Source organism: Capricornis sumatraensis, chromosome 1 (genome assembly GCF_032405125.1).
Source record: "Capricornis sumatraensis isolate serow.1 chromosome 1, serow.2, whole genome shotgun sequence".
Lineage (NCBI taxonomy): Eukaryota > Metazoa > Chordata > Mammalia > Artiodactyla > Bovidae > Capricornis > Capricornis sumatraensis.
The window spans coordinates 105,913,997-105,940,253 of record NC_091069.1 but is presented as its reverse complement, the minus strand read 5'-3'; the positions used below and the strand labels follow the sequence as shown (position 1 = coordinate 105,940,253).

General features: G+C 42.5%; 1 protein-coding gene across 2 annotated transcripts in view; it reads right to left on the bottom strand.

The window, feature by feature from the left end:
* Nucleotides 1-26,257, bottom strand: part of TMEM87B (transmembrane protein 87B) — a 46,651-nt gene that overhangs the window by 9,531 nt on the left and 10,863 nt on the right. Inside the window, exons 3-15 of one of the 2 annotated variants that reach the window (XM_068974163.1) lie at nt 26,074-26,165; nt 23,791-23,925; nt 22,613-22,666; nt 20,786-20,876; nt 19,420-19,481; nt 18,863-19,046; nt 14,380-14,479; nt 12,183-12,276; nt 10,549-10,620; nt 6,140-6,248; nt 5,985-6,043; nt 4,665-4,768; nt 4,307-4,380 (exon numbers count right to left, since the gene is read on the bottom strand). In XM_068974163.1, the coding sequence (XP_068830264.1) occupies nt 4,307-4,380; nt 4,665-4,768; nt 5,985-6,043; nt 6,140-6,248; nt 10,549-10,620; nt 12,183-12,276; nt 14,380-14,479; nt 18,863-19,046; nt 19,420-19,481; nt 20,786-20,876; nt 22,613-22,666; nt 23,791-23,925; nt 26,074-26,165 (1,230 nt within the window). Of the gene's footprint in view, nt 1-4,306; nt 4,381-4,664; nt 4,769-5,984; nt 6,044-6,139; nt 6,249-8,390; nt 8,463-10,548; nt 10,621-12,182; nt 12,277-14,379; nt 14,480-18,862; nt 19,047-19,419; nt 19,482-20,785; nt 20,877-22,612; nt 22,667-23,790; nt 23,926-26,073; nt 26,166-26,257 lie in introns of both variants that reach the window. The other variant, XM_068974172.1, reaches the window with a different exon arrangement.

The window sequence follows — 26,257 nt, the reverse complement described above, 5'->3', positions numbered from 1 at the left end:
TACGCATGTTTTTAAGGAAAGACTATGTCTCTACTCATAACTGATATTGGTCTATAACTTTTTCTTTTTTGTCTTTGTTAGATTTTGGCATTTGAGTTGTGCTGGCCTGATAAAATACATTAGGAAGTATTCTTACCATCTCTATGTTCTGAAGAATTTGTGTAAGATTAGAATGTTTCTTCCTTAAGTATCTGAAGGTTAGTTAAGCCATTTGGGTCTGGTGCTTTATGGGAAGATTTTAAACTTCAATCCAATTTCCTTAAGAGATATAGGGCTATTTCAATTTAGCGGCATAGGGTTAGATTAGGGTAGTTTCTTAAGTGTATTTTTCAAGGAATTTGTCCATTTTATCCAAATGCCCAATTTCTTCATAATATCCCTTACCTACTTTCTTACTATAATAATGTCTTATCTATTTTTCCAGTGTTGGAAATTTGTCTTGCTATATTGTTTGTCTCTATTTCTGGTTTAGATTACCTAGAGGCTAATCCATTTTTATTTATCTTTTCTAAAAGAAACTACATTTGGCTTTGTTGATTTTCTCTCTTTCTCTCTGTTTTCTATTTCACTGATACAGACAGTTAACTTTATTATTTCCTTCCTTCTAACTACTCCAGTTTAATTTGCCACTGTTTTACTAGCTTCTCAAGATGGAAGCATATCATCACTGATTTTATGTCTTTTTTTTCTTGGTAATATAGACACTGAGAGCTATTAATTTTCTAAGAATTGGTTTAGTTGCATCCTATAAAATGTGATGTTTTGTTTTTATTATCATTTTATTATGAAATACTTTTAACATTCCTTCGATCCATGAGTTACTTAGAAATATATTATTTAATTTCTAAACATTTGATTATTTTGTAGATATACTGTTATGTATCTAATTTAACCACTGTGACCATAAAACATACTCTGTGATTGCAACTACTGAAATATATGGAGACATTTTTAATGGCCGCTCACATGGGTTATTTTACGTAAGGGAGACTTGAACACTTATTGTTCAGTTGCTAAATGTAATGTTCAATAAATATCAATCAAATCAATAAGGTCAATGGCCTTACTCAGTTCTTGTACATTGTTACACATATGTCTTCATGTCTTATTAATCACTGAAGAGAAAGTGTTAAAATATCAACTTATTTGTATCTTTCTTTAGAGCTTCAAAATTCATGAATCAAAATTTGACAGAATTGTCCTTAGATATATACACATTTAGGACTACTATGTCTTCTTGATAGATTCATCCTTTTATCATTAGGAAGTGACACTACACAGCCACACTAGCTTTCTGATGCTTAGTGTTTACATGGTTTACCTTTTTCCATACTTTCAACCTTTCTGTGACATTTTTGAGGTGTCTCTTGTAAACATCACACAGCTGAGTTTCATATATATTTTTTTTAACAATCTGACAATCTCTTCCTATTGAGTATGTAGCCCACTTGCATTTATTTTAATTATCAAAATAGGTTACTGAAGTCTATTTTGCTTTACTATTCAAATTGCAATTTGCTTTACTACTTTATTAAGAACTATAATACAATATTGATTTTATTTACTTCATGTCTACATATGTTATAAATCTCATGTTATTATTTTTGCTACAAAAAGTTAGTTGACTTTTAAAAAGATTTTTTTTTTAAATAGTGACTTTTTATATTTCTCCATGTATGTACTACTTTCAGTGCTTTTCCTTCAGTCAGTTTCATTTTTGTTTCTTGATCAATTTTGGAAATCTTCTGGCCAATATTTTTTCAAATATTCTTTATGCCTCATTCTCTCTTCCTCTTTTAGAGCTCAATTATGTACCAGTTAGACTGCTTAATCGGAGAAGGCAATGGCAACCCACTCCAGTACTGTTGTCTGGGAAATCCTATGGACGGAGGAGCCTGGAAGGCTGCAGTCCATGGGTCCCGAAGAGTCAGACATGACTGAGCAACTTCACTTTCCCTTTTCACTTTCACGCACTGGAGAAAGAAATGGCAACCCACTCCAGTGTTCTTGCCTGGAGGATCCCCAGGGACAGGAGCCCGGTGGGCTGCCGCTGAAGGGGTCGCACAGAGTCGGACATGACTGACATGACTTAGCAGCAGCAGACTGCTTAATACTGTCTTTCTGGTCACAGAAGTTAGTTCATTTTGTTTCTAGCCTCTTGTCTCTGGTTTTCAGTTTGAAAAATTTCTTTTCCTTTGTCTACAGATGCTCACTATTACTTGATTGTATCCAATTTACTTGTCTACTGTCAATCCTATTTTATGGATTTACTTCAGATGTTCTGCTTCCCTGGTGGCTTAGAGGGTAAAGCATCTGCCTGCAATGTGGGAGACCCGGGTTCAATCCCTGGGTCGGGAAGATCCCCTGGAGAAGGAAATGGCAACCCACTCCAGTATTCTTGGCCTGGAGAATCCCATGGATCGAGGAGCCTGGTAGGCTACAGTCCACAGGGTCACAGAGTTGGACATGACTGAGTGACTTCACTTCCACCTTCTTTCCGATATTCTTTATTTAGTATTTTTATTTGGTTCTTCTTTTTTTTAGCTTCCATGTCTCTCCTGAAATTCCTCTTGCCTTCACCAATCTATTCCTATAGGTTCTTTGTTGTTGTTGTTCAGTCAACAACAGTCGGTTGTATCCGACTCTTTGCAACCCTATGGACTGTAGCACACCAGGCTTCCCTATCCTTCACCATCTCCCAGAGTTTTCTCTAACTCCCGTCTATGAGACAGTGATGCCATCCAACCATCTAATCTTCTGTCGCCCCCTTCTCCTCTTGTCCTCAATCTTTTCCAGCATCAGGATGTTTCCCAATGAGTCAGTTCTTTGCATCAGGTGGCCAAAGTACTGGACCTCAGCTTCAGCATCAGTCCTTCCAATGAACATTCAGAGTTGATTTCCTTTAGGAGGGACTGGTTTGATCTCTTTGCTATCCAGGGAACTCTCAATAGTCTTCTCCAGCATCACAGTTTGAAAGCACCATAGATTCTTTAACATATTTATAACAATTATTTTTAAAGTCTTTCTTGTTAATTGTACCATCTGGGCCATTTCTAGATAACTACTGACTGATTTTTCCCTTAACTATGGGTCACAGTTTCCAGTTTCATTCCCTGACTAGTAATCTATCATTGTATACGGGACATTGAGCATGGTATCTTATAGATTCTGGATTTCCTTATCTCTGAGAAGTGTTTTGTTCCAGAAGGCATTCAGATTATGGCTCAATCACTTTATTTTATTTTATTTATTTATTTATTTTTGGCTCAATCACTTTAATCTTTGGGGGACATGCTTTCAGATTTTATTAGGGTTTATTTCAGTTTAGCTCTAGTACTAGGGTAAATTTCAGTGGTCCCAGACTGTGGTCTTTATTTCTAAGGAGTAGCCTTTCTGGGGTTTTAATGGAAAACCCAAGGGATTTACCCAAGCACTTTTAACTTGTTGAGATTTGAATTTCAAACTCTGCAGTGGGCATGTGCTGAAATTTCTGTTCTGCTTCTTAGCCAAACAGCTATTGTTTTCCCCCTGGCCTTTTGGAGTCTCAAAATGCCCCTTTCAGGCATCAGACAAGATTAGAGAGACTTTTTAAAGACTGTGGAATTTCTTCCTTTGTGGCTCTCTTTTCTGGATTTCTTCCCTCAATTTCCAGGCATTCTTACAGCCTCAAGCTTTACTCTCCAATTCCTTGCATCACTGAGATTACGCCTATCTGCTTGAGCTCTAGCCTGTCTCATTGACTGGGCAGACACTCTGGACTAAGCTCTATAAACGTGGAACTTATTAAGTGCGGCTCTTTTCTTTCAACATGAAAGTTCCTCCAGTTTCTGCCTCCCTTTCATTGCTCTCCAGTGCCTTTAAACAATTAATTTAAAAAAATTCTGTCCAGAGTTTATTCTAGCTATCAGCAGGAAGATTGTCCAATACAATTCATTCCATCATTATTGGAGCCAAAACCAACACACTGAATTTTAAGATCTCTGCTGTGAGAAATTTAGCAATCATTATTATTTGGGAGCTAAGTACAATATATACCAAATCAGTCTTGTGGAAAACAAGTGTACTGACTTCAATACTTCCACATGAAGAGCAAACAAAAGCTCCAACTACAGGAACAATCTGGAAAATTTCATTACTGACTTTCCCTCTTGTGACTGTCTACTGTAACAGAGCTTTCCTCCGATACAGTCTTAAAAATGTTTTACAGGAAAAAAAGTGTTGCTGACCTTGCATCACAAGTAGAGACACAGTATTTCTTTGTTACAATTGATACAATGGTTATTTAGTAAGAAAACGTATCACTCACTTAAATTTTCAGATGTTACCATGAATTCTTCAATTTCATCATCAGAATCATCTATTAAAGGCATGAAGGCATATCTAAATAAAAAACAAGGAGTAGTTTTACTAGTGTGTTTAAACCTATTCAATGTTCAGTTTACACCTGAAACAGTCATTCCAGGGACCCCTCTTCCCTCTTCTGGCAGGGAGACCCCTTTCTTCCCCCTTATATCTCTCTTTTCACTGTCTTCTTTTTGTTATATTTGTCTCCCCACTTGACTGTATAGCTCTGAACAGCAATGACTACTTCTCTGGTTTCTGTAATGCTTTTCTAACATTGTAGCAGAAGATGAACAAAATCCTTGCCCAACTATGTAAGGTACCTCTGATTATTTGCTGATGGTCTCCACAAAAACATTATTACAATAAGAATAAGTGAGAAAAGGAAGCTCCAAAATGCATCATCAACCCAGCGCTCCATCCAATCCTATAACAAGGATGATTCAAACAGGAAAAGTTAATTTTTTATAAACAGATTTCCCACTGAAATAGTATATAATGACAAGTACTAATGAAACCCTTCCAACCAGTAAGTCTTCAAAAAAAATGAGCACATTTTTTTTTTCAAGAAACATAAAAACTAAGAAATTCTATCTTAAAATCCATATTAATGCTCAGTTGAGCCTTATAATCAATCCAACGAATAAAACCCTAACAAATTAAACAGTATCATGAAAAGAATTAAGAGCTGAAAGGGGCTTCAGAGGTCAATTAATTTATTTTCTAGACAAGAAGAGTTTCTTATGAAATCTTCCCTAAGGCAGCAAAAGTCCAGGGTTTTCACAGGGCTCTTTATCATTATATAGAACTAGCAAGAAGATCAAACCAGTCAATCCTAAAGGAAATCAACCCTGAATATTCATTGGAAGGAACGATGCTAAAGCTGAAGCTCCAATACTTTGGCCACCTGATTGGAAGAGCTGACTCACTGGAAAAGACCCTGAGGCTGGGAAAGAATAAGGGCAGGAGAAGGGGCGCAACAGAAGATGAAATGGTTGGACAGCACCATCGACTCAAAGGGCACGAGTCTGAGCAAACTGAAAGACGGCGAAGGACAGGGAAGCCTGGTGTGTTGCGGTCCACGGGGTCGCAGAGTCAGACTTGGCAACTGAACAACCACCAATACAGAACTAGAGGCTATTTCCAAATCAAGGAATCCCCACAAGGGCCTTTTAGATTTTCAGTCTAAGAAATGTATCTTCTAACTAGAGAATCCAAGGAGAATACCTCCTGAATGTTCATGATGAGTATACTATTACCATGTATAAAATCCTAGAAACATGTCAGACTTAAGATTTAGAATCCCACTTAGATACAAAGCAACCCAATCACACTGTGTGCTGGAAGAAAACGACTTCCTGTTACCTTAGACAATTCAGGGAGAGGATTCCTTTTCAGAATACAACAAAAGAAGCTGAGAAAAGGGTATAATTGGAAACGGAGATTTAGGAGGAACTTTGTTTCAGACTTGTTTAAAGCAGACAAATGTTTTTCTAATCCTGCACAAAATAATTCCAAGTAAATGGAATATCTCTATTACAATTATTTTGGTCTACAAACACAAACTAAACTCTTCAAACTTACACAAAATAAAACAGTACAATTAAAAACGAAAACTGTTTACATAGGAAGATTATACTTACTGATTGACATTTTGCAAACCTAAATGTCTTAGTTGTCCACACCATAAACACTACAGATGCTGAAACACACCAAAAAAAAAAAAAAAGTCAACCTCTGAAGGAAACACATACAATACTAAAATAATTTATTATAAAAGAAAAATCAGATAACTTACCCAGTATGGCAAAGATCAGGGTATTTGTAAAGTGCCTGTATAAAGAAAATTTTACTGTGTTCTTTCTTAGCCTGAGAGTCTTCATAGTTTGTGCCAAACTTATAAAAATGTGAAAAAGAGTTAAGGGAAAAATTTTAAATAATAATACATAGTTAAGATTAAAAAACGAAATAAGAATCTTCTACATTTCCAAAACTACTGCTACACAGAGTTCTTATAATTTAAAACTAATAAAAACACAGAAAATGTCTTCTGCACTAACGTATAATCACAATAGCAATTTTATTACAGATTTTGTTGTACAATTTACCACTGTCTGAACTAAGTAAACAAACTTCAAGGAAAAAGCATGTAAGGATCAAGACCTGTGTTGTGCTCCTTCAATGCCAAGTTCTTGAAACACAGGACAGAGCAGGACACAGACTAAATGCTAGGTACAGATGCCACCAGGACATGGCATTCGGCTTGTGGTTTTCTGCCTCCATTTCTTTCTTATTTTTTTGTTTCTGGTCTATTCTCATTCTACCCTCTGAATGATCATAATTAAGAAGTCATGTCATCTATCAATTCCATTTTATAAATTTTTAAAAAAATTGAAATATGTCAAGTAAAACAAATCTCGACTTAGGTAAGGAGAGAATTTATTCAAGAGATTACTGCAATACGGAGAATACTCTGACTGTAAGATCTGTAGGAGTCCCAAAGGTCAGGCAGGGAAGGGCTTTGCTTTTATTACTGTTGTTGTTGCTTAGTTGGAAGTCGTGTCCGATCCAACAGACTTATGCGATCCCATGGACTACAGCCGGCCAGACTCCTCTGTCCATGGGATTTTCCAGGAAAGAATACTGGAGTGGGTTGCATTTCCTTCTCCAGAGGATCTTCCCGACCCAAGGTTCAAACCTGCATCTCTGGCATTGGCAGGCGGGTTCTTCACCACTAAGCCATCAGGGAAGCCCTTTGCTTTTGTAAGGAGGTGTAAATAGGACTCAAGAGTGGCAGGTGTGGGAAGGGGGTGGCCTGATGGGTCAGTTGCTCGGGGTTATGACTTTCCTTGAGGCCTGTAGGTTCTCAGGAAGGGCTGTGAAAGAGGGCTATGGGTGGATGAAAGCTCAGGGACCTGGGGGAAGGCGAAGGCTTAGTCAATTAGGTGCAGTCTGACATTTTGTCCAGATTAGTCACTAGGTACACAGGTTTGTGTCTAGCCTTGTTGTAAGTAAACAAGGGAACACCTGGGAAGCTCACTGAAGTCCCATGGGGAAAGGCAGCTTTTAAGCCTTTTCCCAAACACCAAAGGGTGGAGGCTGTCTTAAGGGTGGCTATTTTCCAGGAGCACAGAGCTCAGGTAAACAGCGACATTGTCAGATACGAAGAAGCAGAGAGAGGCCTGTCCACCAGCTCCTCAGCCATGAGGCTGTGCTCAAGCCAGAGCTCTGTAAACACAAGCAGCTTTCTCTGCAGCCTGCCAAGCCCTGTGTAGGGATCACCCACTGAACATACATCACAGAGCTGAGCAAAGGGGAATGAATTCAAGTGGCAGATTTCAGATTTATGCCTCCTCTTTAAATTCCCAATACTTCATTAATCAAAAACTTCATTTTAGTCCTAAAACTACCAAAGCTGCTTTTCAATTTTTCTGTGTTCGGTCGCTTCAGTCATGTGTGACTCTTTGTGATCCCGTGAACCCATAGCCTGCCAGGCTCCTCTGTCCATAGGATTCTCCCGACAATACTGGAGTGGGCTGCCATGCCTTCCTCCAGGGGATCTTCCTAACCCCGGATTAAACCTGTGTCTCCTGCACTGCAGGCATGTTCTTTACCACTGATGCGAAGAGCTGACTCACTGGAAAAGACCCTGATGCTGGGAAAGACTGAGGGCAGGAGAAGGGGAGACAGAGGATGAGATGGTTGGATGGCATCACCGACTCAATGGATGTGAGTTTGAGCAAACTCTGGGAGATGGTGAAGGACAGGGAAGTCTGGTGTGCTGCAGTCCATTGGGTCACAAAGAGTTGGACACAATTTAGCGAATGAATAACAAATGACCCATTAAGTTGCAACAGATCAATTTCTATCAGAACACAATTCAACCAATTAAGGTTGCTGTCAGGACTTACAGACATGGAAATACATGTTATTCAATAAACACGATCAAGACCGAATACTTTTAAAGGAGTAATGAAAGCACGCAGGTCCCACCATCCTGACGGGAGAGTCACCTTGCATGCGCTGCTGCTGTGGTTGGAAAAGGATATCCACCAGCACAAGCCAGAGTCAAGAAGAGACAGAGGGAGGCTGGCCAGAAGCACAAGGTCAGAATCATTTGCCTGCAGCAAAAGAGCAAAAAAAATAAATAAAACAAACAAGCAGGAAAAGAGAGGCAGGAGGCAACAGCTTTTCAGCATTTTCAGGCTATTTTTTCTATTACTGTAGGTAGAATCAGATTCTTACAGAAGAAGCTAGATTAGGTTCATCGAAAGCAAAGGAAGCATGGTCAAGATTCCAGCACTTGATTCTGTCAGGATGTGGTCCTGCTTCTTTGCTTGTCATTGGTAATCATTTAGGAAACCCACCACCTCTGTGTACAGAGAAAGTGGACTCTGCATCTCAGTAATGAAAACTACCGAATAGCAATCTAAGAGCAGACATCAGAAATTCAGGTTGAACTTTCTTTTCTCTCATCATAAAATGCAAACCAAGAGAATTTCAATTTCTGGGTATCTTTATGACTTTGATCTCTAAGACCTTTATTAAAAATATCAATAATTGAGCAAGCTAAATCTTTCCCCTTATTTTCTGTATCTCCCCACCTGAATCTGGCTCATGACGTGTTGGACCAAAGCCAAATTTGTCCACAAAGGTGGCAAGTTACCCTCATTCAAATCCAGATGGAATTAGAGCCTTTATAACCACTTTTCTCTGGAATTTTGGGCCAATTTGCATGACTGTGTGTTTTTCCCAATGAACAACCTTGGGGGTGGTTAAGAGCAAGAATTCTTTGAAACACACATGGTAAATGACCAGAAGAAAAGATAACACAGGTTTTTAAAATGCAAAGTCTGTAGCTCAAGTAGTTGATGGAGGAACATAAGCTCCCTCACATAAGCATACTCAAGCTTTGAAATAAGATAATTCCAAACCGAACAGATATCTTAAGCTCATTTTCTAAACATGCAATGACAGAAGAAAAGACATGAAGGCTGGCGATGGTAACGCTGAGCCCTTCTAGTAGCTAGCTTGCGCGTGTGCGCAGTTGCTCAGTCGTGTCCAACTCTTAACGGCCCCATGGACTCCAGCCCGCCAGACTCCGCTGTCCATGGGATCCTCCGGGCAAGAACACTGGAGTAGCTTGCCATTTCCTCCTCCGCGGGATCTTCCTGACCCAGGGATCAAACCTGAGTCTCCAGCACTGGCAGGCGGATTCTTCACCACTGAGCCACTAGGGAAGCCCAGGAGCTAGGTCACCTCCCCTGCAGTTCTGCCTGCCCAGGTTTCAGGGTAAAGTCTTAATCACTGGACCACAAGTCCTCTGACACATTTTTTAGAAAGTCATCCTTGAGTTCTCTCTTGGAAGATTTGATCATGCCATTCACCTGTGCAGCTTCAACTCCTTGATACTTTCCACCTTCGGAGAACTCTAAACTCTGAAGCATGTCCTTCGGTCTTTCCCTTCTGGCCCACCTTCTAAGATTCTCCCACACGTGGTACTTACAGGCCAGCTGGTTTGAGATATTCTACCACTGTCTCTGTATTTTCTTGGTCCCCTCATATCTTCCCAGAAGGCTTTTCCCCAGTTCTTTTCCTGTGCGTGCAAGCCAAGTTGCTTCAGTCGTGTCTGACTCTGTGAGCCTATGGACTGTAGCCCACCAGGCTCCTCTGTCCACGGGATTCTCCAGGCAAGAACACTGGAGTAGGCTGCCATGCCCTCCTCCAGGGGATCTTCCCAACTCAGGGATCAAACCTGCATCTCTATGTCTCCTGCACTGGCAGGCGGGTTCTTTACCACTAGTTCCCTCCGGGAAACCCTAATTCTTTCCCTAGTAAATTTCCCTTTGTCCATGCAGTCTCAGTTTAAATGTCACCATCTCCCTGAAGTCTTTCTGGACTGTCAGCCTGCAACTAATCTATCTTTCCTGTTTGCACAGCACCTCTGTAAGATGGCAATTGCTATTGCTATGTTGTTCCTAGTTAAGTATTTGTCTGCTCTACCTGATTCCTCAGTGTGTTCATTTAAGTTTGCTAAACTAATGGAAAAAATAAAGATATTTTTTAATTGATGAATTGTTACATTTTCATCTTCAAGTAAATTCCTATAACGCATAACTATATGTCTCTCTGCTATTATTACAAATTAAAAATAATATGATTTTGATGACACAACAACAAACTATTTTAGGACACAGTAAAGGATATGAACCATATAAAAATGGAGTCAATAAGTGCTAAAATAATGTCACCAAGGACAACAGCTAAATGGTTAGAACCCTGAAAGATAAAAATAGGGAAAAAATCTGAATGTAAAAATTTCATTATAATAATTTCATTATAGTAATCATCTGATGAAGAAAAACAGCTCACCTCCTCTCATCATTTTATAAAAGGCTATATAAAAGACTTTGTTGCCTAACAGAATTGTATTTGAGCACATGGAATTTATCTGTTTTAGTAGCCACAAATGTTAGTTTGTCATTAGCCTGTCTAGAGATAACGTAAAACTGCCATTATGCAGTGGCAAATAAAACACAGCATGTCCCACCCAACTCAGGTCAACCACTTCTCTCTCTGCCCTCTCCTCACCAAACCTGCAGCCATGGCTCCTAAAGCAATGGGCTCCTCCTCTTCCCCCCGCAAGTGAAAGGATGTGAAAAAGGTAAAATAAGGAAAAGGAGCTGAAACCACAGACTGGATGCATATGCTACTCAAGAGCTGACAGAGAATCACACCCAAAACTGCCACACCTGAGATGCTGACCATGTCAAAGTTTAAAGAAATACGTCATCTATCCGTGGGATGTTTATCCTTTCTATTTTCTTCCCAGCAAAGATAAGCTTTCTATGAATAATATATGTAAATAGAAAGTTCTTCACTATTATGTAGAAGTAATAATAAATGCACCTTTCAAGGAGTCAGAGATGAAGAGAGGTGTCTCTAACCCAGAACGCACGTATGTCAAAGATACTGGAAGAAGGGTGAGGTTTTTAACATTATTGGACAAATGCCCGGCTTTAAAACATCAGATCAAACTATGTGAAGTAAACGTATGTGGCAATGTACAGGTTATTCACCCTGTGTACAATGGTCTAATTTCACTATCTAACCCAAAAGACGTTTGGAGTAAAAATTCACACAGTTCTCTGAATCAAACAAAAATATAATAAGCTCCTTAATCACTAAGTCATTATCAAACATACTATGAAGGAAAACCAAGAGCTAGACATCTAGGGGTCTTCGCAGATACAAACACTCGCTCTGCTCTGGGGTAAACTACTGCTGCCCTGGCTGCCAGAGCCATTCCTCCCTAGAACACTACCTCTTCCTGGTTCCTCCAAGAGCAGGGCCGCTGAATCCCCTCGATACTGAGCCCACCAGAGTCAGGGAAAATGGGCAAGTGCCTGACACTTAAAATAGCGATGACGTGTAATGTCTGTGTGCTTAGAAGGTAAAATTAACTTTCTGCTCACTCACACGTTTAAACACAGGGTTAAGGGAGAAATGAACGTGTTCAGACCGTATAATGATAAAGATGAACATTCTTCATAAAGAATAACCATGAACACTTGTGAGATGGGACTATTAACAATTCCTAGGATGACACCAGGTGGTGCCTTCATAACCATATCATTTTAAAAAGTGCTCTGGTTAGCCTTTTGCTTTCAGGACATATTAAAAAAGAGAAATAGTCCACGGGGTGTGGGGCAGGGTACTCAAAATTGGGCCTTTTTCACAAATTTCCTATCTTTAAAAATTCATCTCAGGAGATAAGAAAGTAAGGTTGTATTTCACAGCAACAACAAAAAAAATTGCAAGTGGAATGATGTAGTTTTTACCCCAATGACTCTCATCACGCCTTCAATAGCCGCGAAGATAAAATAAAGAACCCCCAATCCGATGACCCGGTGCATGACGGTTCCTAGACGAGGCCTGGAATGAGGAGAAGGAAACAGGAAAAAAGAAAAAGGTTAAGTAAAGCACATCTGAGTACAGTAGCTAGCCCTGCTTCCAGCACCAAGGACGTCACTGTCCAATCACATCTGTCAGCTCCCACCATAGAGGGGCTCTGTTTAAAGCAGGGTTATTCCCTGGGAACAGGCAGAAACAGGCTCAGGAAAAATAGGCCTCCTTCTCTAGGACTTGAAACTGTATCAATGCCTGTGAAACAACATTAAAAAAAAAAATTATTCATTTATGGCTGCATTGGGTCTTTGTTGCTGAGCTTGGGCTTCTCTCTAGTTGTGATGTATGGGCTTCCGTTGCAGAGCGCAGGCTCCAGGGCTCACGGGCTTCAGCAGGTGCGGAGTAAGGGCTCAGCAGCTGCAGCTCCTGGCTCAGCAGTTGCAGAGCACGGGCTTAGCTGTGCTGCGCCACATGCGCTCTTCCTGGACCAGGGATTGAACCAGCGTCCCATGCATTGCAAGGCAGATTCTTAACCACTGGACCACCAGGGAACTCTGGAGGCAACATTTCTGAGACCAGGAGATTTTGCTGCTGAAATCCAAGCAGTATAATTAACATAACCCAAGTACTATGTCTACAGAACGGTTGAGAAGATTGATGAGAAGTAAGTGCCAACTTCTAAGGGTCACTGGCAGAGCTAATTGTTTAAGTCTTTCACGAACATACATTGTAAACCATTCTGAGATGTGTTTTGTCAGAGATAATCCATGATTCTATGACGTGGGCAGAGAAAGAGCAGGATGTCAGGAAATCGAATCCCACCGCTTTCTCTCTCAATACCTCCAAACAACAGTCCTAACAGACTTCAGCTTTCATTCTTCAAATTAAAAAAGAACTAAAGAACAGTTTGGACTCTTTGAAAGTATAACTGAGTCAGGAATATGCAAAGATGATGGTTTTTAGCAACTGGCAATTTGAAAATAGAACTGAAATTTCCGGGATTCCCTGGTGTCTAGTGGTTAGGACTCAGCGCATGCAATGCCAAGGCCCAGGTTTGATCCCTGGTCAGGGAACTCGATCTCACATGCTGCAACGAAGAGTTCACATGCCACAACTAAGATCCACCACAGCCAAATAAACAAAGAAATACTAAAAGAAAAAAAGATGTAGCTGTGGTTCAGTGTGCAGGTTTGAGCTTCTGGGAATCAGAGTCTTAGGGAACAGACTCCTTCATGTTCACAACCAGGGACTCAAAGGTAAGAGGGAGAAAAGATCTTGATAGGATCTGCAGGGGATAGCCAGGCTTCAGACAAAAATTTCTGCTGACCTGGTGTTTAATCAGAGCATGCTCTCTTACAATATCTCAAACACAAACATAACACCTAACTGTGCTGCCTAGGAAACAGAAAATGACCTGAGCCTCAAGAATCATTTAAAATTTTCCATTATCCTTAAAGTTGATTATTCATCTAATTATAAAAAGTACCTTTATTTGAGGAAAGTATAAACCAGCAGGAGTTCCCAGGTGGCATTAGTGGTAAAGAATTTGCCTACCAATGCAGGAGAGTGGAGAGATAAGAGACGTGCTTTCGATCCCTGGCTTGGGAAGATCCCCTGGAGGAGGAAATGGCAGCCCACTCCAGTATCCTTGCCTGGAGAATCCCATGGACAGAGGAGCCTGGCGGGCTGCAGTCCATAGGCTGGCAAAGAGTTGCTCACAGCTGAAGCCACTGAGCACGCACACAGAAAACAGCCAGCGCGTGGAAACCCATTAAAGGCGCTGCCCTGGGGGTCCCGTGGTGAAGAGTCCACTTTTCAGTGCAGAGGTGGAGCACGAGTTCGGTCCCAGGTCGGGGAACCAAGATCCTACATGCCTCGGGGCAACTAGGCCTGTGCCACAACTAGAGAGCCCGTGCGCTCTGGAGCCCTCACCTTAGAGCAGCCCAAGCTGCAATAAAGGCCCCAACTGCCACAACTGAGGCCTGACGCGCCCGAATAATTACTTGATTCAAGAATTTAAAGTCCCTTAAAAAACACATCCTGGCAGGTATTTCCCTGTCCAGTTTCACAGGGGTTATCATGGAGATGGATGTGATCACAGGGTGGAGGTGAGGTGTCTTTTCCACTTACTTTACGATGCCGTATCCCAAGCTCACGATGATCACCAGGAGGCGAGCCAGAGTCCTCTTAATCGCAGATATCAACTCCGCAAATATCAGTAACCCCTGGGCTGACGGGGAAGAAGGAAAACCATTTGCTCTGGGTCCACCTGGACACCTGTCGCCAAGACTCTACACATGTACCATGTACAACTATATTCTGACCTCAGACGAATTAGCCATATTTAAATTTAAAGGTCATCTAATCTAATGCTGTTTGCAACCTCGGTGAAGGGGATTCTCCACCTCCTGAAGAACTCGCTCTGTATCAGATCGGCTCTATGGGGCACGGTCTCCTCAAGCTCCCCTCTGTTCTCACTCCCCGGCTTGAGGCTAAAGAACTAGAGCTCCTTAGTAGTAGCAGTCACTCACTTTTGTCTGACTCTCTGCAGTCCCCTGGACTGTGGCCTGCCAGGCTCGCTCCTCTATCCATGGGATTCTCCAGGCAAGAATACTGGAGTGAGTTGCCATTCCCTTCTCCAGGGGACCTTCCTGACCCTGGAGACTTCCCTGGTGGCTCAGATGGTAACGCGTCTGCCTACAATGTGCGAGACCTGGGTTCGATCCCTGGGTCAGGAAGATCCTCTGGAGAAGGAAATGGCAACCCACTCCAGTACTCTTGCCTGGAAAATCCCATGGATGGAAGAGCCTGGTAGGCGACAGTCCGTGGGGTCGCAAAGAGTCGGACACAACTGAGCGACTTCACCTCACCTCACCTTCACCTCTCCAGGGGATCTTCCTGACCCAGGGATCGAACCCAGGTCTCCTGTATTGCAGATTCTTTACCATCTGAACCAGCAGGGAAGCCCAGAGTCCCTTCCTGTCCTGTAAATACTTGAAAACCATAATGTCCTCAAGAGCTCTCTTTTCTCCAGGTTGTCCCCATCATTTACTGATTTCCACTCCTACTGTGTGGTTGTCACAGGAAAAGAAACACCATGTTCCCTGCCCTTGTGAAGCCTGGACTCTGGGCAGGACAGAATGCAGCAAAAGCTGGAGAAAACCGTCTGCGTCCCAGGGTGGCAAGGAGAGCGACCTACACCTCCTGGGGCAGGAAAAGCTCAGAAGTGACATCTACACCAGGGTTTGAAGGCTGTTGTTGCTGTGGTTTAGTTGCTAAGTTGCCTCCAACTCTTTGCAACCCCATGGACTACAGCACGCCAGGCTTTCTGTTCTTGACTATCTCCCAGAGCTTGCTCAAACTCCTGTCTGCTGAGTCAGTGATGCCATCCAACCTTCTCGTCCTCTGTCAGCCTCCTCCTCCTGCCTTCATTCTTTTCAAGCTTCAGGGTCTTTTCCAATGAGTTGGCTGGCCAAAGTACTGTCGCTTCAGCTTCAGCATCAGTCCTGCCAGTGTTCCGGGCTGATTTCCTCTCGGATGGACTGCTTTGATCTCCATGCAGCCCAAGGGACTCGATGGAGGTGAAGGCTGGGTAGGAGTTACTGTTCAGAGGCGGGAGCGGAAAAGCAAAAGAAACGGCACGCGCGGCGGCGTGAAGGAAGAGAAGAAGCAAAATACGCTGCAAGACGGGGCTTCCCTGGCGGGCTAGTGGTTACGACTCTGCGCTCCCACTGCAGAAGGTGTGGGTTCAATCCCTGGTCACGGAAGTAAGATCCTGCATGCCTCACGGCATGGCCAAAAAAAAAATGCTGCAAGACGTGAAAGTGCGGCAGGTCTGCAGCAAGGCATGTAATGAGAGAGGTCAAAGTAAGACCGGGACAGAAGCATGGCCCATTCACCTGGGTCTTATGCCAGCCATGAGTCTGGTCTTGCTGCTAAAGTTGCTGGGAAGTCAATGACAATGAAAAATAAGAGTGGAACTTCGCTGGTGCTCCAGTAGCTAAAACTCCTTGCGCCCAGTACAGGTGGCCCAGGCTCAACCCCTGGCCAGGAAATCAGATCACACGTGACAGAACCAAAAGTCTGCATGCCACAGCTAAAGACCCCAACATGTTGTACAACAAAGACACAGAACAGCCAGATAAATAAATAAGTCAAAAAAAAAAGTGAAAAATGCACTGACGAGCTACAGCCTATAGGCCAAATCTGGCCTGACATGTGCTTTGTAAATAAAAGTTTTATTGGAGAATGTAGCTATGTCCATTTGCTGTCTGTGGCATCTTTCCGCTCCTAGGACAGTAGTTGAGAAGTTGCAACAGAGCCAACAAAGTCAAAAGTATTTCCTGTGTAGGTTTTGCAGGAAGAGCTTGCTGACCCTTAGAATAAAATGGACAGCTTTATTTTATCAAGACTGCTCTACTTAATGGCTTGGAAAGGAACATAGGAGAGGAAAATGCTTAGGAGACGACACCAGAATCCAGCCAAGAGATGACGAGAGCTCTGGTGTGATGACAGAAAGGAGGAAAAAGACACTCAGAAACCGGCCCTTAATTCACCTAGTTATTCTTTTCAGCTCACATTTCTCCATCCTCTCCAGAAGAAACAAGAAGAGGCTTTGTCCAATACCTTGAAGAAGTTCAGATACATCGTGCAATAAGTTTATACATTTGCCTAATTGCCTAGCTGAAGCACTAGCCAACTGACCTATCCTTAGCGCACCCTTGCTATGTCCCAACAAGCACTGTTTCTTCACTGCTTGATTTTCTAGATTCTGTCCTTCCAGGACCAATGCTAAGCAAGACAGCCTGGGTTTCAGAGTCCACACTTGGGGAAATTGGAAGTAACATCAGCCCAGGCTCCATCTGGCACCTCTCTTTTCCACTGCTGCTGCTAAGTCGCTTCAGTCGTTTCCGACTCTGTGTGACCCCATAGTCGGCAGCCCACCAGGCTCCGCCATCCCTGGGATTCTCCAGGCAAGAACACTGGAGTGGGTTGCCATTTCCTTCTCCAATGCATGAAAGTGAAAAGTCAAAGTGAAGTCGCTTAGTCGTGTCCGACTCTTGGCAACCCCGTGGACTACACCCCACCAGGCTCCTCCGTCCATGGGATTTTCCAGGCAAGAGTACTGGAGTGGGGTCCCACTGCCTTCTCCACTCTTTCCACAGGACTCCTCACAGACAAGGACAGCTGCCCAGGCTTTCTATTCCGAGCCCTGGTGGGGCCGTCTCAGAGGCCTTGACGGCTCTGAGGCTGGCAGGTGGGCTCTCCTTCCCTTCACAGATCTCAGGCTTCGGCTGCCCCTCACCCAAGTCCACACCACCTTCTCCAGACAGAGACCCCTCACCACTGGCAGCAAAGAAGCTGACCTGCCTCCTCTGACAGTCAGGAATGCTTTAACACCCAGTCATAAGCAGCAACTTACCCTTTCTTCCTCATTTGGTTTAGGGCAGGCGCGCGCACACACACACACACGTGCTTATACATCACTAAAACTTCTCAGAGAGCAATAACACCCCCAACATGCCTCCCTAGATGTGTGGCTTTGCTTTACTCTTTTGTATACTGTCCTTTTAAACTTTTCATTTTTGAGAAAGTACAATACAGTTTTCTCTCTCTCCAACAGAGAAAGCAATATAATGAACTCCCATGTACTATCACTCAGCACCAATACTTATCAACATTATGCTGTATTGTTCTCATCTACATTCCAACTCACCCTTTTTTCCCCAGAGGATTTTAAAATAAAGAACGATATAACTACACCCTTTGAAAATCTGCACCATGACCAATTCTAACCGACCATTCGAGTACATCCTGAGTGCTTTCTATCCTTTTGAGCTATCTCTCTTTCAAAGGTTCAGCGATGAAATCAACTGTATTTTTACTTTTCTGGCCACCTCCCTCCCCGCTTTTTTTTACCAGCCACACTGCGAGGCATAAGGGATCTTAGTTCCCTAACCAGGGATCAAACCTGTGCCCCCTGTACTGGAAGCACAGAGTCTTAACCACTGGAAGTGGGAAGTGCCTCTGTATAGACAGTGCACTCTATCTTTCAGCAGTCCGGGGCACATCTGAAGATGCTCAACTGAATGCTTGGCCGGCGTCCCACATCCCACTGTGTAAACTGGGACAGGGCCTCCCACGGTCACATGAAGTTCTTTGTAAAAGGCTGCAGGCGCCATCCATCCTACACTACTCATCCAACTCCTGTGACCAAACTTTCTTTTCTTTTTTGTTGGGGAAAGAAGAAAGAGGATGGATGAAAAAAAGAAATGTGTTAAAAGGACTGGCAGCACCCAACGTCCCCAGTCTAGAATTTTGTACTGCTTTAAGCCAGTCATTGGTAGCTGAACTTTAGGGAATTTTTTTCTCCCCAGGAGAGAAGTCAGGGAAAGTCAGCAAGAACACAGAAAGCAAAGACCATACACATGCTATCCTAGTTCAGAGACCTACTTTGACACTCTCTTCTCGGCTTCTGTCCTTTTCATCTATACTATGGTTTCCCAAACCAGTGGATGAAGGTGAGTGGTGAGGGGGAGTCCCCTCTGCTCTGCTCACGAATGCTAGGAGGCTCTTGGGTTATACCATGTTCATGGACACAGTCACTACTTACTTGATAGCCCAGTGCTGTTGATGTTTTGGTATTCAGCATAAAAAACTGCTTTTTCAAGCATTCCCAGGAAGATAACAGCTGCAATCCAGAACTGGATTCTTAATATATCTTTCCAGTAACAGGCGGACCACACCAGCCACAGCACACCATATAGGATATAAACTATACACATCGCCATGTAGAACTGCGGGCAGAGAAGCGACTTTAGTCAGGCAAGCCTTCTGATCATTCGAAAACTGAGACTTCTAGGAAGCACAAAAGACAACAGCCAAGGCAAAGAAAACGAAGCTGGAGAGATCAGGCCCCCTAACTTCAAACTGTACTACAAGGTCACAATTAAAACAGTATGGCGCTGGCACAAAACTGAAGACTGGCATTTCTCCATTCAGGTTTGCAATGCTTTATCTTCCAGTCACCATGGAACCAGAAATAGAGGGTGTGTCAGTGTTAGCTACTAAGGAATCACTGCCACTGATCTCTTTAAATTTTTGGAATATTCTAATTAGGATACAAAACTCATTTTTTAAAAAAGGAAAAAAATTATCAGAGATACTCACAATCATTAGAGGCCAATCTGACGCAGAGATATATCCATAAGGTCCCAACATAGAAAGAGAAACTGGAGAAGGCAGGATGGGGATAAAGAAATTAAGGTATTAAAATTAATAGGTTTTTCATAAGTTTTTCGATGCAAGCTCATTCTAAGGCTCCAAGAATATAAACCAAGTGAACAAACACTAAATTTTTACCTAGCACACACAAAGTACTAGGTAATTACTAGTTGTCTGATTATGTGACCTTATCAAGCTATCTTCACTTATAGAAATGGTGTTACACAGCACGGGCTAAGTTGGCTCTTCTGCTCTTATGCAGAGAGCAAAGTAGTCCTGGTCAGAGACGGGCCCTGGCTGAGTCCCTGACCTCACTGAGGACTTTGTTTTTTGTGACGTAACTTGGACAAATCACTGGACTCCAGAATCTAGTTTGGGTTGTTGTCTGAGACAGCAATAACAGAGTGGCAGGTACAGCGCAAGCCTGGCAGGGCTCAGCAACTGCTACTGCACCATTCACTCTTCAGCAGAAGCTTAAAGCTGCCTCCTGGTATCAAAGAAAGGAGGCGGGGGGCAGGGTGGCAGCAGGGGCCCTGCCCCCTGTGTGGCCCAGTCTGGCCCATTACAGCACCTCCAGGAGGAAGCCCTGCTTCACATTCTCCAGAGCAGCCTCTTTACCAGCTTCAGTGGGAAGAACAGCTCTGGGTCTCCTCTGCAGCCATGCCCTCATCTCATTGCTTTCTCCCTCCCCTTTGGACTGGGTGCCCCTCAGAGACAGACTGTGGCTTCACCTCTGTGTCCCAGTGGTTCAATCAGGGCAGTTTGTAAACTCCCAAGATGCTCACATGCTGTTTGGCTACTGTCAGCCCAGCAGATGCCCAGCCTAGAAAGTGAGCAACAAGGCAATTCCAGGACCTATGAGAGCATCTGCTCCCTTGAAAACTGTGTGATGCAAGCCTGGGCTCACACTAGGCACCAGGAGCCACAGCTTCCCGTGACAGAGGGTCTACCTCATTGGGCGGGCAGGGGAGCTCAGGGCAAGCCACAGAAGCCAGAGATGCTACTTCTACTCCTAGGCTACAAACACATGTTTTTTGTTTCTTTTTAGAACTTTTTAAAGAACAAATTTTTAAACCCCCAATGATGGCCATTTTCAAGAAACAGAATTTCTAGTCTGTTAAAAAAATAAATATCAGAGTTAAGATAAGCATAAAGTTTTAAGTCCCAGAAATAAACAGATTATTCAGTTTTGTGATTAAAGAAATTTCTTTTTGAATAATATATTTTAACAGAGAATGTAGATTTGAATTAACGACAAAAATACAGAATACAGTAAAAACAGACTGTAAACATGTATACTGTTTAACTATACCGTTCAAATTCCAGCTTGCATCTGTTTTCTCTGTTTTAACAGAAACAATAAAGATATGAAACCCATCTCTTTGTGTTTTCGCTACAACATCCTGAAATGAGAAAAAAAGAATCCTTTGAGTTACTTTTTAAAATTGCTTTTGTAAGATATAGCTAAACAACTGTTCACCATGTTTTAAATCAACCGTTAAGAATCGAACTGGGGGGACTTCCCTGGTGGTCCAGCAATTAAGAATCCACCTTCCAATGCAGGGGATATGGGTTTGATCCCTGGTCGGGGAACTAAGATCCCACAAGCCAGGGGGCAACCAGGCCTATGCGCTGCAACTACTGAGTCTCTGCACCCTAGAGCCTGTGCTCCGCAACAAGAGGAGCCTAAGTCCCACAACTAGAGAAGGGCTGCGTGCTGCAGCCGAGAACCTGGCACCGCACGGCAGACCCAATGCAGCAAACACAAACGAAGCGGGCTCCTTACACACAGAGGCGGGCTGCAGGACAGTGGGGAGCAGAAGATTTCCTCCATTTTTTTCCGCCACCATCCTTCCAGACCCAAAGGATGGAGGAGGGAAAAAGCCTTTTCCACTTGCCAATATTTTCTACTTCTCGTATTTCTACAGGTTTCCTCCTAAAGTTACCATTCTATATTACCTTTCAAATAGTTTAATATCATCAAGCATTTGGTTTTTAAATGTGTGCGTTTTAAAATTAAACAGGGGAAGAAAGATGTCATATAACATGATTGAAAATGACTCAAATACAGTATATAGGCTAAAACAGGGGTCCTCAACCCCCCCTAGGCCACAGAGCAGTACCAGTCCATGGGCTGTTAGGACTGGGCCACACAGTAGGAGGTGAGCGGTGGGTGAGCGAGCAAAGCTTTCCGTATTTACAACTGTTCCCCATCGCTGACATTACTGCCTGAGCTCTGACTGGCAGATCAGTGCTGGCATATAAGTGCAATGGCCTTGGGTCATCCTGAAACCACCCCCCACCCCAGGTCTGTGGACAAACTGTCTTCCACGGTAGCAAAAAGGTCGGGGGCTGCTGGGCTACACTGTTTAGATTCCTTCAGGCACTCTGTTGCTAGAGTTCAGACCCACTGAGAAGCTGAACCCGCCTGCCTGGGAACTGCCTGGGGCCCTCCAACGCCCCCATGTGGTTGGACCAAACTTCTCACACTCCTCCTTCCTGAGCATTTCCTAGTCTTCCCTGTCACTGCCTACTCCTCCACCTGTGAGAGCATGTGTACAAAGCAAAGAGTTGGCTCAGCACCACTGCAGGCTGAATGCCTTCCCACTATCAGACTATTCCCTAAGACGGTTGAAGAAGACCATAAAAGCAGAGTCCCAGTCTAAAAGCAAACATCAAGCTCTCCTAAATCTGCTTTCGGTCCCTACACTCAACTGTCTATAACCCTCTCAACCTCTTAGTCTTCTGACTTTTAGTAATTCCCCCCAATTCTAAATTTTCCCTCCACCTGGTGCTACATCGTAGTTTCTGTTTCTTTATTTCCCTAAAGGTGTTACCGACTAGCCCACTGCTCTACTGTCTAAGGCATGTGACAGTGCAATTTTATTTTTCAAAGTAAAGGAAGACTACACAGAAGTTACCCTTAAATTATGGCTTTAAAGAGATTTTTTAAACAAGTATGTACGGAATTCACACAGACATATGTAAGAAAATACACTGTTTTAAATTACACTTCTTTTTTTCTTTCCTAATTCTACTCACCCTACTTAGGATCATGAGTATCTATCCATCAGCAGATTCTGTTCAGTCTTACTCTAACTTGTATATATTTGATTTAAAGGCAAAGAAAGTGACTTACTGTTGATCCTTCCTGGTTTGAGACATTTCCGGTATTTGATATTAGTTGTTTATTCTGGAAAAAAGAACAAAATAATTCCATTTTATACTTTTGCATTTCCATGAGGAAAAATAGTTCTAACAAATTGAGGCGGGGGGAAAGCTGTTACAAAAAAAGTAAAGATTTGAAGGCAAACACCAGAGAACAAATCTCACTGTACCCTAAACACTCGTAACAAAATCCTACACTTGAAAAATGACTTCCTTCTTCAGGGCAGTGGTTTCTGTTGGCAGTGAGGGTGTTAGGAACCCAAAAGGGATTAAAAGTGCTCAGATGGTCTATACTTGATCTGGGTCTATGGGGGTGGGTTCGGGTTGTGAAAATTCATTAAGCCCTACACTTGTGATACGCATGCTTTATGTTTATTATACCACAACATAAATTTTTAAAAGAACTCTTTGAAAAACATTTTTTTAAGATATAAAAAAATATTTATCTGGCTGCGCCAGGTCTTAGCTGCAGTGTTGGGATCTTCAGTCGTCACTGAGGCATGTGGGGTCTCAGCTGTGGCACGGGGGATCTAGTTCCCTGACCGGGGATTGAACTCAGGTCCCCACATCCGAGTATTAGCTTCTGGACCACCGCGGAAATTCCCAAAATTTTTATTAAAGACATTTTCACTTCGGAATTTACAGGACAAAAAAAATCAGTTAAAATGACCCACAGCCTCACTACCCAGGGATGATCACTATCAACATTTTAGAGTCCAGTCTTCCAGGTTTAGTAGGAGAAAGTGCATAGAGGACAGTTTTCAAGTGTGTCAAATGCTGGAGCAACAGACGCGGGGTCTAACAACATGGAGGTCACAGATCACCCTGACGAGCGCTATTCTGATGGGGTAAGGGTGGCAGAGGCCCGCCTGGGGTGGGCAGAAGAGAGGCGTGCAGCGACAGTCGATCACGAAAGGGTGATTAAAGGGTCCTCTTTCAAGGATGCTGCTGCACAGGGCACAAAGGCAGGAACCGGTGGTGCCAACATCTCACTCACTATGTCCTGCCACACACAGAAGAACCGAACCTAAAGCTGATGAATTAAGATCTTTCTTTATCACAATACTGGTGAAACAGAGGTTAAATTGGCACTTATATTCACTGGGAAACAAATACACCTGATCTCAACACGGTGAGACAGATACTCACATTCAGTGGGGGAAACACCTGTAAATCACTGCTGCACTCTACATTTTCATTTTTTGTTGTCCAACATTCACTGTTCTTGAAATAATGGCCACAAAAGTCTTCAGTGACCTGAAGTTCATGTTTCTGTGACAGCTCCTATGCAAGGTAAAGTTCTATGTCATAATTTATTTTCACTTAATATCTAAACAATACCAAAAATTTACTTTGTTTGGAACACTTGAAACATTCAGTAGAACAAAATACCAAAAAGAAAAAAAGCTTTGCATATAATTTTGTGTATAATACTTTGTCCTGGGATTACTTTCATTCCACTCCACGTATAAAGGATTTTAGAGAGAGCAGCAGTATTCAATTACAAGGAAAGGTAAACCCAAACACATAGTAACATAGAGCACAGACGGCAAAACCCAAGTGAATGCAGGGGAAATTTCATTTACACATCAACTAACAATGAGGTTCCAGGCTCCTGGGTGGATGAATAAAACCAGGCTCCCAAGCAAAGATTAAGAGGCTTTCAATGGCCAAATGGAAGGCCATGGACTTGAGTTTAAACAAACTGGGAGATGGTGAAGGACAGGGAGGCCTGGTGTACTGCAGTCCACGGGGTCACAAAGAGTCAGATATGACTGAGGGACTGAACAACAACAACTGGCCAAATATGGGACAATTTGAGCAAAATACATAAAAACAGTAAGAGATTATAACCCACCCAACCAACTAAAAATCAGTGAGTCCATCTTGATAACTGACTGTCTGATAGAAAAGATAAAGGAAAAGAGAGAGTGCATTCTCATAGCAGGGCGCTGGTAAATGTGGAAGAAAGCATAGAATTGGAGAACCACCATTTAGCAGTCGTCACGTGTGTGAGGGCTGTCGATTCAGTCATGTCTGACTCTGTGATTGGAGCCCACCAGACTCCTCTGTCCACGGGATTCTCCAGGCAAGAATACTGGACTGCGTTACCCTTCCCTTCTCCAGTGGATCCCCTCGACCTAGGGTTCGAACCTGCACCTCTTACATCTGCCTGCACTGTCTAGTGGGTTCCTTACTGGTAGCACCACCTGCGAAGCCCCAGCAATCATCACTAACAACTAACTAATCTGGCAAGAATCAAAGAACATTAAAACAAGGACCGATGAAAACACAGGATACGTACGTGTAAATACAAAGTATTTCTTCACAAATTATTGTTAACAACAGAGAGAAAAGTAGCAGCTTTACGGTGGAAAACTGACAGAAACTTCCTTAACTGACTGAGCAAATTAACATCATCAAAAATGGGACAGAACAGTGTATTTTCTAGTGCGTGCACACTAAGTCACTTCAGCTGTGTCCGACTCTTTGTGACCCCATGGACTGTAGCCTGCCAGGCTCCTCTATCCATGAGCTTCTCCAGGCAAGAATACTGGAGTGGGTTGCCTTTTCCTTCTCCAGGGTATGGTATGTCTGACAAAAATATAACCTGAATTTATTCATGAGAAAATGTGAGAAACACTCAAATTGAGGGACATTTTATAAAAATAAATCGAGTGTACATATCGGTGTCATGTCATGAATGACAGCCACCCCCTGCCCCCGACCTCCGCCCAAAAAAAAAAAAACCCTGCAGAAATACAAGGTGATCCTGGATTGGATTCTGTATCAGAAAAAGAAAGAAAACATAAAAGCTGCTAAAAAGGACGTTCTTGGGACACTGGCAAAATCTGAATAAGATTTATCAGCTAATAGGGTAGTAGCAACATTAAATGTCCTAAATCTGATGTCCTATGCAATCTAAGTGAATATTTTTGTGATTTCCTTAGGAAGCACACACTGACCCTGCCTGGCCTCTTTTTCCTCCTCTCACACTCCCCCGTCTCCCTCCTCACCTCTTGATGAGATCTACTCATTCTCATGAAATCTGCTCATCCGCACCAAAGCCCTAGGTTCCCTGCTACTCATTCTCTGAGATGAATGAAATTTTTACATTTCTTCTTTAAATTAAGTTGGCTTTTATTTATGTATGATTCACAATCCCTTTATCAATGGTTCCTATAACTCTGATTTAAATAATTACTAATGTTTTTCATAAGATACAAGGAAACTGATAGATTTGTATTCTCAGAAAGCATATATTTTGACATAATTAAAGCATTTATTGTTAAGTCCCCAAATAAATCTGTGGCACTTCTAAAACTACAGTCTCTAGTCCTAGACTTCTCACTTAATGAGCAAATAAATCTTTATACTCCGTAATTTTTCCTTCATAGCTTTACACTCATTTAAAATTTGCATTTTACTTACTTCCAACTCAGAATATTCATTGTGACAGGTATGATGCTCCAAATGCCACTCTATGGTAAACTTCACAGGCCTGGGACAACTGAACGACTTAACTGTTTAGAAAAAGAAAGTCTCATTTTGTAGTAACAATACTGTAAACAATATTATATACCCCAATTTAAATTTCAGGTTTCAAGAATTCAAT